The sequence below is a fragment of the Equus przewalskii genome, chromosome X (assembly GCF_037783145.1).
Source record: "Equus przewalskii isolate Varuska chromosome X, EquPr2, whole genome shotgun sequence".
In the NCBI taxonomy this organism is placed as follows: domain Eukaryota; kingdom Metazoa; phylum Chordata; class Mammalia; order Perissodactyla; family Equidae; genus Equus; species Equus przewalskii.
The window spans coordinates 65,064,449-65,078,167 of record NC_091863.1 but is presented as its reverse complement, the minus strand read 5'-3'; the positions used below and the strand labels follow the sequence as shown (position 1 = coordinate 65,078,167).

The window sequence follows — 13,719 nt, the reverse complement described above, 5'->3', positions numbered from 1 at the left end:
CTCAATCTTAAGTTAATTAAAATAAAAATTAATTAGGTAGCCCTATTGGTCATATGATTTGTTTAACAAAAATTTGACTCTACTTGATTATTTTTCCTGGGTCCTTTACCTGTATGTAATTTACAGTTTCTTGTCTACCAAGTGAGAACAAAGACATGAGCCTAAAATCAAGAATATATAGTAAAAGTCTTAAACTGTAAAATTTTTCTCTACAAAGTTTGTTTTAGGGGAAATTTTAAATCACAGGTACTTTTGTCCAGTAGTAATATTGATTATATTAATTATTTATTGCTGCATCACGAATTGCCATAAACTTAGTTTAAATGAAGACACACTTATTATTTCACAGTTTTTACACATCAGAAGTCCAGGCATTGCTCAACTAGGTCTTCTCCTTAGGGTCTCACAAACCTATAAACAAGGTTTCGGCCGTCCTACATTCTTATCTGGAGGCTTGACCAGGGAAGAATCTACTTCTAAACCCCCTCAGATTCTTGGCAGAATTCCTTTCCTTGTAGTTATAGGACTGAGGACCCTGGCTTCTTGCTGCGTGTTAACTGGAGACTGCTCCCGGTTCCTAGAGGCTGCCATGCTATGTGGGCTTCCTTAACATGACCACTTACTTCCATCATGCCAGCAAAGGCACTAAGTTCTTATATAACATAGCATAGGAGTGAAATCCCATCACCTTTGCCATATTCTATTGATTGGAAGCAAGACTGAGGTCCTGTCCCTACTGAGGGGAATGAGGGTTATACAAGGGCATGAGCACCAAAAGGTGAGGATGTTAGGGGTCCATCTTAGAGTCTGTCTGCCACATTGATCAACTGGGAGGTTTCCTTCTCTGTTTTAATTTGTCAAGGGCTTAATTCAATATACAGATATAGACCTTTATTCTAGGTATGTATGGACCCACCTTTAAGTTTAGATCTAATTTGCTGTAGTTATTTAAATGAAATGTAAAAAGTTGAAGTACTGTTCTTTCCAAATCTGTCAGCGAGTAACCTGTAAACATGAAGCTTCTTTGAGAGGGAACATTTTCTTTTGATGTGAGCTTCTTAAACATTTTTCACACTAGGTACTATATAAATATAGTGCTTTTGTTTACTAGGTGGATTTTGGGGATCGGGGAGACTACTTGAAAATTATCAAATTTGTTGTGAAGACTGATGTCTTATGTATGTTTTCTTAATCATTTGGATCACTCATACTTCTCCTTACCTCTTGTACCTTATTCTTCCTTACTTGCTTATCTCTCTACTTCCTTCTTCAGTATGTCTTTTAGCACTAAGCCATGAGATCTTTTAATTAGTCTTCAGTTTAACACTGAGGAACAGATGTTAACACATCTGTATTAACTGTATTAATACAGTTATCATGGCCAGATAACAACCCTTTTACAAAACTATATGTCCTTATATATTCCTTTTCCCACAGCACCTCCAATTTTAAGGATCTGAATGGAAAATATTTATTTCTCAGTTCAATTTTCCATGATAAACTGATTTTGTCATTAATACTAAGAAAATGATAGGTTTGAGATGACCCATGTGATTTCCTGAGATGGTGATTACAGCTACTCAATTTAGGTATTTCTGTTTGCCCAGAACCTTTTAAAGTGTGGTCTATTTAAATATTTTCCGAGAAAATAAAAATAATTTTAAAGAGTAATTCACTAGGCTCTAATATGAGAGTCTGTTTACTTGGGTTTTGGAGTATCTAAGTTATCACTGCCTTTATAGTTGTCAATAAGCTTTCCAGAATCTTCTGTAGGAAATTGTTTGTTTCTTCTTTGGCACTTTTTTGGGGGGGGGAAACATCATGTCTGCTTGTCTTTTCAAATTGCAGATTTTACTTTTGAAATAAAAGTTTATTGTCCCAGAGAATTCTCAAAATATTTTTGATTTTATACAGGTGGAGATGACTTAAATTTTAGTAAAGATCAGTGAAAACTGAGGTCCTCTATAGGAATTAACATTTTTACATTGAAAAGCTGGTACCTTGTTGAAGGTAGATGAGGTGGGAGTAATGGAGTGTTCTGTTTTTAAAACCCATTTCTGTAGACTGAAATGATTTGTAGGATATAGTGATCTTTTTCACTCATTCAGATTTATTTTATTTCTTGTTCCTTTAGACCCACAGCATCATGATTAGTTAGTCATAAGATGGTATGAATAAGAAGTAACCAGTAACTAAGGTAACAAAGGAAAGCAGTATTACCTTTTCTTATGAATAATTCTGATAGTAATTTTGTAATAAAATTTGAATTCTCAGGATTCTGTCTTAATACTGGTTTGCAGACTTTCTTGCTGAATGTGCCTCTTCCTATATGTTAATGATAAACCCATCACAGTTTTTTCATCCTCCAGAGTCTGTCTTTGCTTTTGAGGTAAGATGGTAGATGGTGGTGCTGTTTATTGAAATTGGAAACCCTGGAAGAAAGCAGATTTGTGTGTGTGGGGGGGATTGCTAATTCCTTTTTGTGTTGGCTATTTTTGAGAGACAGGTGAGATAAGCAAGTGGAAATGTCAAGTAGGCAGTTGGCTATATGGATCAAGAGCTCAGAAGAAGTCTCTGAGTAAATGTGAGTCATGTCAGTAAATTAGCTTTCTGGGGGGAAAATGTGGTGTGAGGTGAGAAGGTGACCCAATTTTATTTCCTGAGGATCTGCAGTGTTTCAAGTATACTGAAAAAGAACAAAGAAATTGGAGCAAAAGAGAATGAAAATGTGATATCATGGAATCCAAAGACTCAAATAGGAAAGAGTCAACTGTGACATGCTGCAGCAAGAGCACGTAAGATGAGGACTGATGGATCTATTTGAAAAATAGACATCATTGGTGACTTTGTTTGGTTCTCACTGAGTTTTTTAGAAGAAAGATGCTAGTCAAATAAATAATGCTGGGTAATTTACTTTTTAATGTTTATTTTAAAATGTACATATAGTAAAATTCACTCTTTTTCGCGTATGGTTCTGAGGTTAGACAAATGCATAGAGTTGAGTAACCACCACCATGATCAAGATACAGAATAGTCCCATCCCTCCTCCAAAATTCCCATTGCTGGCTCTTTGTGGTGCACCCCTACCCATAGGCCTAGCCTTTGGCAACTGCTAATTCCTTCTCCATACCTTATAGTTTTACCTTTTCCAGAATGTCATAAATGGAATCATACAGTATATAGCCTTTTGAGGCTGTTTTTTAAAATTTATGATAATGTAGTTGAGAGTTATCCATTCTGTTGAGTATATCAATAGGTCATTCCTTTTTCATTGCTAAGTAGTATTCACCTTCCTCTACTTCCTTCCCTTGGAAACTAATGATATAAATTCTTTCCCTTATAGGTTTGCATTTTTCAGAATGTCATATATATGTAGTCGTATAATATTAGGCTTTTGGGTCTGGATTCTTTCAGTTAGCAACATACATTTGAGATTTATCCATGTTGTTACAAGTATCAAGAGTCCTTTCCTTTTTATTGATGAGTAGTGTTTTATTCTTTCTCCATTTATCAGTTGATGGATATCTGGAATGTTTCCAGTTTTTGACAGTTATGAACACAACTGCTATACACATTCATGTATAGATTTTTGTGCTAACGTAAGTTTCCATATTTCAGGTAGATATTCACTGTTTTCTGACCTCTGATTTCTCATGAGAAGTCTGCAGCTATTTCGTTTGATGTTTATGTAATGTCGTGTTTTTCTTTCACTGCTTTCAAGACTCATCTCTTATTTTTTTTGGTTTACAATAGTTTAAGATATGTCTTGGGTGGCTTTTAAAAACTTTATCCTTTTTGAGTTTCACTGAACTTCTTGACACTGTAAATTTCTATCTTTCACCAAATTTGGGAAATTCTCAGCCATTTTTTTTAGAACAGCTTTACTGAAACATAATTCACATACCATACAATTCACCCCTTTAAAAAGTACAACCTAATGGTTTTTAGTATATTCACAGATATCTATAGCCATCACTGTAGTCAATTTTAGAATTTTTTTATCACACCAAAATGAAATCTTTTACCCTTCAGCTGTCTAAGCAACCACTAATTTACTTTTTATCTCTAGGAATTTTCCCCTTCTTAACATTTCATATGAATAGAATTGCCATTATTTACTTAAGTAATTTTTTCTGTGCGACTCTTTTGTTTTTCTGGGATGTTAATAGTATGGATTTTAGATTTTTGATATTGTTCCACATGTCTCTGAGGCTCGTTTATTTGCTTTTAATCACTTTTACTGTCTTCTTTCTAGTGGTTAATTTCTAGTGATCTATCTTCAAGTTTACTATTTCCCCTGCCATCTCCATTCTTTTATTGGGTTCATCCAGAATTTTTAAAAAATTGACATTTTTATTTTTAGTTCTAAAATTTAAAGTTTTTTATAATTTCTATTTTTCTACTGATAACTTTTTATCATTCCATTCAAGTCTGTTTATTTTTACCCAAAAGAGCATAGTTACAATAGCTGCTTAAATTCCTTGTGAGGTATTTCAACATCAGAGTTATCCTGGAATTGATAACTGTTGATTTTGATTGTTTATTTCAGCAGACTATCTACCTGGTTAGGTTCAGACTTCGAAATTATGTTTCACTCTCTCTGGATGATGGTTTCAATGTTAATTATGTTTTCAGAGTATTTGAGTCAGCACCCTTCATATGTCACTCAGTGCGTGTGCTGACTAGTGGTTAGTCTGAGCCTTGACCAGTGGTTAATATTGGGGTTCAGTTTTCAAAGCAAAAGGCTGTTTTGATTATATTCCACACACGTGTAGTTTGTTGGTGAGACCAGGACTTGTGTCTATTCATACACAGAATTAGAGGATCTCCTTCCTCCATTCAGTCTTCTCCATGATTTCTTCTGTTGAGTCTTCTATTCCAATGGGTTCTTTATCCTGGTTCCTCTGACCAGAAATAATGAGTTTCTCACAGAGTTTTAGCTTTTCATACTGTCACACAGTTTTGCACTATTAGGGCTGCTCTTGGGGAGATATGAAGGAGAGAGTGAAAAAAATAAGAGATTATCACTACATTTTCCTTATCATATGTGCCTCTATTCCTGGTTTCTCTGACCAGACAGATAGGTTTTTCTTTTGATTGGGGCTTGCATTGGAGCAGGAGTGAGAGTCAAAAAATTAAATAAATAGGAAAAAAAGAAAACTTGGGGTTCTCCTTATGCTCACCAGCTCAAAAGTGCATCTTTTCCTGGTCCTCTGTCCAGAAAGTGGGATTTCTCTTGGGTGTTTTGTTTATGCTCACTGTGGAGTTCCATGACAAAGTCTCTCCTTGGGTCAAAATCAGGAGGTAAAGGTGGAAAATAAACCCAGGAAACTCACCACAGTACTGGTTATTCAAATTTTGATCTCCCTCCCTAATCTTCTAGCTATTGTTTAATTTTCAGAGTCCTCAGGTAGTTTATTTTTGCATTTTGACCGAAATTTTTAGTTTAATCAGAGGAGAGAGAGGCTTATTCCATCTTGGCTGTCACCAAAACCTCTATTTAATTTACTGTTTTCTTCTTTATTAAATTTACTTTCTCCTTCTCCTTCCTCTTCCTTTTCTTCTTCTTCTCTTCCTCTTCTTCCTCTCTTTCCTTCCTCCTCCCTGTCTCCCCTCTTCTCATCCTTCTCGTTTCCAAGTCCTCCTCTTCCTCCCCCTCTCCATTCCCCATTCCCTCCTCCCCCTCCATTTATAAATAGGCAGCGATAAAGTTTCTTTTTTTCCGCACCATCTTGCTGTTGCTTAATTTTCAAACATCTTAGATCTGTTGTCGGCAGACTTTTTTTGTAAAGGGCCAAATAGTAAATATTTTAGGCTCTGCAGGCATGGGGTCTCTGTCAATTCCTCAACTCTGCTGTTACAGTGAGAAAGCAGCCACAGATAATATGGAAACAAATGGATGTGTCTGTGTTACAGTAAAATTTTATTTATAAAAACAGACAACAGGCCAGATTTGGCCCATGAGCTGTAGCTTGAAGATCTTTGATCTAAGTCCTCTACACTTACTCTTTCCTGTAAGAGTAAGTATTGAAGAGTAAGTATTATTACCTACTGAGCTTTGTATGTTGAAATAATTTTGTTTCCATGGCCACTTATATTTTTCTCCTACAGTTTATTCTTTCTTCTGTAGAGTGACTCAAAATTTAATTAAACTGAATGAAAGGAAAGGAAGTCACAATAGTGCAATTATATAAAACTCTTACCATCCTAATTTGCTTTGAATATATCCCCACAATAGATTTCTCCAGTGGTATTTTTTCCCCCTGTTCATAAATATTTGGCTTGGGACAGTCTTAATGAAAGTCTTAATGAAGTCTTAAGGACAGGTCATATGTTTAGTGTATATTCATCCATCATAGCAAAGCTCTAAACAATATAAAATGAAACAGCTCTGAAAATCAAAGATTCTGAAGGACAATCAGGAAACCATATAATATTGTTCCTTTTTTAAGTACCTTCTATGTGTCCTTTGTCCTTTTTTTGTTGCAGTATGTGTGAATCTTGTTGGATTGCAAAGGAAATGCGCAGTGTTGTATTTTTTAGTTATTACTCTTGTGCGAGTACTTGTGAACTTCAGTTTTTGAACAATATTTTTCAGGTGAATGGTCTAAAAATGGTTGATGAGCCAATGGAAGAGGGAGAAGCAGATTCTTGCCAAGTAAGTACTGGTGTTAACTTATTAAGCTACGTTTTTAGAATCTAGGGAAAGAGAATAATGAGAAAAGAGAAAATCTTCTGTCACTTAAAGAAATTTACTCAGGTAAGTTAATAATAAGCAAATCCAATTATTAATAATAAAAATGAACTGTCTCTGGAGATAGTGATGATGTAACAATAATCTCAGTTCTTATTAACAAGATGAGAGATAAAGTGTTGTCATTTTCACTTTTGCAATTTACGTAATACTAATAACATGTTAATCTTGAGTAAAATTAAACGGAAACTTCTGCCAAAATCATCTAGAGCTTTATTTACAGATCATATGGACGAAGAAGCATAGTAATATTTATGTTGCTAGTTTGTAGAAGATAAAGAGTGTAGGGAATTACAAAAGGCAGTGGGGAAGGGTGGTTTTCAGTATGAGTAAAGTTACAGGGAAATACCATGCCCCACACCATAAGAAGAAGAAAAAAACATGTGTGTGTTTGTATATGTGTACATGTGTAGCCAGCATAAACGCATAGACATATACGTAGGGTTATTGTCAAATATTTGCCTTTCTAATTTTAATAAATGAATGTGAAATTTTAATGTAAAGATAATAAAAATATACAGTGCTAGATGCTATATGATTTATATTAGGCAGTCAACTTCAGTGGCTAGAAAGGGGAGTATGAAGTTTTTCACAATAGGGAACCTAGAATTACTTCCAAGGATTTAATTTAGTTTGTGGCCTGAGTTATCTAGACTTAAAATGGTGTACTTTTTCTGTGTGATGGTTCAGGTACTCATTTTGTGTCAATTAAATGATATGGCTGATAAGAAACAGTAACCATATAAGTTTATCATCCTTTTGTTTAATGTTTTCATATGTAGGATTTTTTTGGTTGTGGTTGCCTATTCCATTGTGATGCTGGCAGCTGTGTGTTTTTTTATGATTGGCTTTTTTCTTTTTAAATAACGGAGGATAGCAGAGACTGCTATATAATGGATAGATTCTTTAAACCGTGTTCTTTAAATTTGAACTTTAGGTATTGCCTATGGTGCTGTTTTGCGATTAACTGATTTAGACAACTAATCCATTCCATCTCAGTTATTGTAGCTTTAGACTTTCATGGTCATTTGATCTCTTTTCTTCAGTTAAAACAATCAAAACTAAATAAAATGCTTCCCATACACCATATATATCTAGCAAAAAGTAGCAAAGCTGATTTATAGTTAGTATAATTTTAATATGTCTAGATTTATTATGAGGCATTGTTCTGTTTCTCAACACAGCCTTCACATTTGGTGAGTATTAAGTAACAGGCCACTGATAAAAGTTATCTCAGATCATATTTCACTACCTAGTCCCCTATTTCTCCCACCACTGTCCAGGTTAGAAAAAATATTCTTCTTTAGTAGATGACTGACATGAGTTAATATTTTATGTTGTCAAAATAAACAGATGTCTTATATTTGGTAGTTTATGATCCATTTACATTTACTTTTAAAGTTTGTATGAAATGGTTATTTTCTGAAATAAAATACATCATATTTTTGATGCTACCAATATTTTAAGAATTTCAAAAGAAGATTTACTTAACAATTAGATTTTTTGTTGATCCCATTAGCACAAGGTTAGCAATGGGTTTAGTCTCTAAATTGATTTATATTTTTATTACCTAGAAATGTAAATGTTACACTTAACTGGAAATGTACATGCGAAGAAACAAAACTGATTTCCTGAATTTTTAAGCTCTAAGTTTTAATTTTAGAAACCATACCTGACATACGTGTCTCATAAGAATCCTTTTAAAAATACTCTTTCACAAGTGTGTTTTACTTAAACTCTTGGGTAGCCTTAAGTAGGGAATACTTTAAGGTGGAGGGCATGCTTCATGTATGGTTGATTTTTCCTTCCTCTGTTTGTCTTTCCATTCTGATGGACGTTTATCCTTGCTGTGCTGCAGTGTTTTTCTTCCCTTGCAAAGTCGGTGCGTGCTTCTGCTTTTTAGTCATTTACCTTTTTAAAAAAATTTGGAACCCTTTGTATTACAGATACGCAAAACTTAGATAAACAATTATTGTTCAACTAAGTGTTAATGTACAACCACTGTAAGGTGGAGTTGTATGCTATACCACGTGGGATGCAGAGATAAATAGCATAAATAAGTTCAGTAACTTTGATTTTATTTATGTTTTGTGGTTTTCAGAATTCTCAGTTGACTCATGACCGAGATCTGAAATAGATAGGGCAGATTTTATTCTCATTTTATGGATGAGAGAACTAAAGCACTGACCCTAGTAAGTAGAATAAACCAACCCAAGTGAGAACTAGTTTAGCACCCTTCTTTTATATTTAGTCATCAATACAAATTGATACAATTTTTCAGACTTAAATATTCTGCAATTACTTTCTAATGTGTACATCATTTGATGTGTGTAGTTCACCCACTAGTGGCATTTTGACATTTACATTATTATTACTGTTAGCCTTCTTTCAAAGTATGCTGATACTTGGCTTGGTTTTCAGTGACCCTGGATTATTCACTGCATGAGAAGGGTACATCAAGCTGCTTTTCCAGATCTCTGCATGTATGTTTTAACAAATCCACAACTAAATGCCTCTTGGAATTTCAGCGTGATCAAATTTGCTTATCTACCCACAAATAAAGCAAATGTTTGGACAGATGGATGTTGTGTTATTACATAAAAAACAAAAGTTTAGGCTTTACAAATCCCTCCTCTTTTGTTTTGATCTGTTTCATAGAGGTATTTATGCTTAATTCCACAGTCCTATGAAACTGTAATAATAGAGTTATATAGTATGGTTTCCTAATAGATTGTCATCAGCTCTTGCTCTTTCTGATTAACAGGTGATTTCTTCCACCTAAACAAATCAGTTGTCAAATGAATGGAGCAGTAGTGTATTTGATAGTTCATTTTCTACTTCGTCAGTATGTTTTTCCAATGTTACAGCATTGTTGGCCCCCTGAATTAAAAAGATAGTCACAGATTGTAGAGGTCAGAGCATACTGTTTTGGTTGTGGTTGAGCCTTCCTAGTTTTTCTATTTATCAACAATTACTTTGAAGTTCCAAAAAAAACTAACTCAATCGTTCTTGTCTCAGATTTGTCATTTGATATTGGAAAGAATAGTGGTCACTATTAAAGTTATTAAATCTTAATTTCACAGTAGCAACTTTCTTTACACAGATCAACTATGATTAGTTACTATATATGAGTTTCCTACAGCTTCCATAAGTAAGTACCACAGACTGAGTGACTTAAACAACAGATTCATTTTCTCACAATTCTAGAGGCTGGAAGTCCTAGATCAAGATCTTGGCAGGTTTTGTTTCTTCTGAGGCCTCTCTCATTTGCTTGTAGATGGCTGTCTTCTCCCTCTGCCTTCACATTGTTTTGCCTCTGTGTGTTTCTGCCTCCTAATCTTCTTTTAAGAACACCAGTCATATTGGATTAGGGCCCACGCTAATGACCTCATTTACCTTAATTACCTTTAAAGACCCTATCTCCAAATAGTCACATTCTGAGGTACTAGGGGTTAGGAGTTCAGCATATGAATTTTGAGGGGACACAATTCATCCCATAACATATATTGTATACCTCTTTGTTTCCTTAAGGGATATGATATTTCTGACAAAATTTGCTATCCTCAAGTCCACATTTTATCTCTGTATCCCCAGCGTATAGCACAATGTCTGATAACATAACATGTACTTCATGATTCTTGTTGATTTTTTGAGTAAACGAATAATTAAAGAGAAAAGAGTGTATAGATGGGAAGATAAGGTGATATATTAAAACTTTATTATACCAGGATAAGGAAATTTTTTTCTTTGAGGAAAGTTAGCCCTGAGCTAACATCTGCCGTCAATCCTCCCCTTTGTGCTGAGGAAGACTGGCCTTGAGGTAACATCCGTGCCCATCTTCCTCCACTTTATGTGTGGGACGCCTGCCACAGCATGGCTTGACAAGTGGTGTGTAAGTCTGCACCCGGGATCCAAACCAGCGAACCCTTGGCCACCGACGCAGAATGTGCGTACTTAACCACTGCGCCATGGGGCCAGCCCCAGGGTAGGGAAATTTTTTTCAAAGATAATTCACTTTTAGGAAAAAAGAAATGAGTTACTTATAAATTCATTACTACCTTATTTCCAGCTAGACTGCTGCCACTCTCAAGCTTTTAGAATGGTGCAGAAACAGAAGAAAGCCAGGTGGAGAAAGGAAGCCTAGTTGCAGATGACAAAAAAAATTTTTAGTAGTGAATATCAATAAAAATAGCACTGAGGAGGCTGAGAAATGTTAGGCAATAGACAAGAATGGGGCGGGGGGCAGATGAAATAAGAAAGACGAATATTGGAAGTGATAACACAGGAGAGTATCAGATAATTTGACAGTAAAAAAGAGCTAGTGGCATACAAATGATATAATATTTCTGTAATAAGTAACCATGTGTGTATGTGTATGTATATGTGTGTATTTGTGTGCATATATGTCTATATTTATAAATCTGTATGTCTTAGAAGTACCTAAATAGTGTTTTCAATTCTGACCATGTATTAGAATCATCTGGAGAGGTTTTAAAAAATGCACATGCCTGAACCCCACTCTAGTTCTACTGAACCATAGTCTTTGAGGGTGGGAACCAAACATGTATATTGAATAAATATTTATTCAAGGGATTTTTATTTGCAGCTAGGGCATTATAAACTACTGTCTACTTAAAGGAAAACTAGCTATAATTTAATAATGCGTAGTAGCTGTTTGCCTAGGAACATATGTCTTTATTAGAAAAGGCAGATGGCCAATGAGTAAGTTAATATCAGCATTTTTTTTAAACTACAGATACTGGGAGCATTGTGCCCTTCATTTGTTTTGAGTACAACACAGTGTAATAAAAATATTGACCATGAATCATCTGGAAAATGTTCATTTTATTCCTCACACTCTAAGGAAAAAAAATACTTCTTTTATTAAATTTAGAAATATTGTCATCACAAAGTCAGTTCTATTCAAAATTGACAAAATTTCATTATCCAGAATGAATCTCCTGTTTCCCTATTTCCTGTATATATTTTAAAAAATAAATTCTGGATACATGTTTTTCTGTGTTTTTAAAAGATATTCAAAAGTAATTTTGAGGTTTCTAATTGGTTAATTTTACCTTTCAAATTTGTCTTTCTTTTTAAAAATAAGCTCTCCCTTATTCTTTTCTTATGAAATTGGCTATCTGCTTCCATAAAGTCAAACAAGTACTGTGCCAAGCATTAGAAATGCAGAGATGAATGTGATAACACCTCCATTCAGGAAGCTGACAGTGTAGTGAGAGAGAAAGACAAGGTAATAAGTTGTTAGGACACAGTGTAACAGTATTCTATGGTGGCTGTCTACTAGAAAAAGTGGTCTTTTCTAATCTAGTAGCATTTTTGTTGGAAAATTTTTAGGGTAATGCTGCTGAAAATTGAAAGACATATAGCATTTTTAAAGGATGGGCATATATGGATTTTAATTAAGAGAAGAAGAGGCATTGGGCAGACATTTTCATTTGAGAGACTTGCTTAGGTTCAGTGTAACTAACTAGAATAGAGTACAGTTGTTTCCTACCTCTGAACATTTTTAAAAAATTGATGTCATTATGACCCATGTTTATAATGATGATCTTAAACATGGCAGAAACTGAAGTGCCTTCTTAAACATAAAGATACTGTATTGTGTTCAATATAGAATGAGAGACTTGGAGGGGATCTTAAAGACCCATCTAACATAACCTGTTTGTCATGTGAGAACACTGAAGTGTAGTGGTTTGTGATTTGGCCCAGGCTGCTTAGCTGAGGCATGGCAGAGCTAGGAGCAAAACTTAATCTGTTGACTCTTCTATCAGAATTCCTTCCACTGGAGAAAACCTTCAATAAGTATGTTTTTGTTATATTCTATGCTTTAAAGACCAGTACTATATTCATAATGTGTGGTGAAAACTCAGTTAACCATATTAATAACAGTATACAATCTGATGTTGCTTTTGGTATACATATTATGCAAAGGTGCATGCAGATACACCATACTTTAATATATTTCCAAAATGTCAGCTACAAAGCGCGTGTATTTGCATTCACAAAGGTTCTTGACTTTTTAAGAAAAGATCCCTTCAAAAGGGGAAGCTAATTGTCATAGCTACTTAAAAGGATCTGGTGAAATGCTATTTTGATATATAAGAACATCCATGGAGAAACTTTCAGAGCTGATTCTTCATTTCTGATGAGTGATTGCTAATACCTAAAGCTAAAATTTCTCTGCTTAGATACTCCTCTTGAGAGAGTGAATGTCTGACTACCTAATGCAGCGTGGAAGTTGTTTTAGATGCCATGATGCCTAGCGTTCTTGGGACTGTTTTCTTGCCCACTTTGACCAGTCACCACTGATTATTGGTTGAGAACATTCTTGCTATCCAGACAAGTATTAATATGGTATAATGGAAAGCTACCAAGACCTCTACACATTTTGATTAACTAGTCATGTGAACTTTAACTCTGTAAGTCCCAGTTTTCTCCTCTATTACAGTCAGAAAGTTGGATAATATATCTCAACTCTTGTTATTTTGTGATATGTAATACATCTCAGGTTTTTTACATCCTAGCTACTGTGCTTCTGTAGAGTCTAGAATTACAGCTTACTTGAGTGTAGTCTTCACAGCTGAGTAGAGTCCTACATCAAGGAGTAGGAACGCTTCCTGAGTGGCTACCTTTCTGCCTGACCCAGGTGGTAGGAAATCTGGTTTATAATTTATATACAAAGTTTCAATAAAAGTAGAGTCATGGCCTGGAAGCATTTGTTTGGGCTTTGCAGATTTTGTCTGTCAATACCAGTTTCTTTTTCAATTATGTAGCTAGTTGGACATTTAAAATATTTATATATCACTGACTTCTTAAAAAGGTATAATGAAATGGTATTTAAAAGAACTCTTGAGGTTCACGTTTTTTTGCCATACCCTATAATTTACAAAGTTTTATCTATCTCTTGACTTTCTCTGCATCCACCTCATAAGTCACACTCCTGT

At 34.7% G+C, this 13,719-nt stretch overlaps 1 protein-coding gene across 14 annotated transcripts in view; it reads left to right on the top strand.

The window, feature by feature from the left end:
• The window catches only part of RPS6KA6 (ribosomal protein S6 kinase A6), a 170,242-nt gene that overhangs the window by 78,888 nt on the left and 77,635 nt on the right, over window positions 1-13,719 (top strand). For all 14 annotated transcript variants that reach the window (XM_070606605.1, XM_070606602.1, XM_070606603.1 and 11 more), the window contains one exon: window positions 6,599-6,658. In XM_070606605.1, the coding sequence (XP_070462706.1) occupies window positions 6,599-6,658 (60 nt within the window). The remainder of the gene's footprint in view (window positions 1-6,598; window positions 6,659-13,719) is intronic.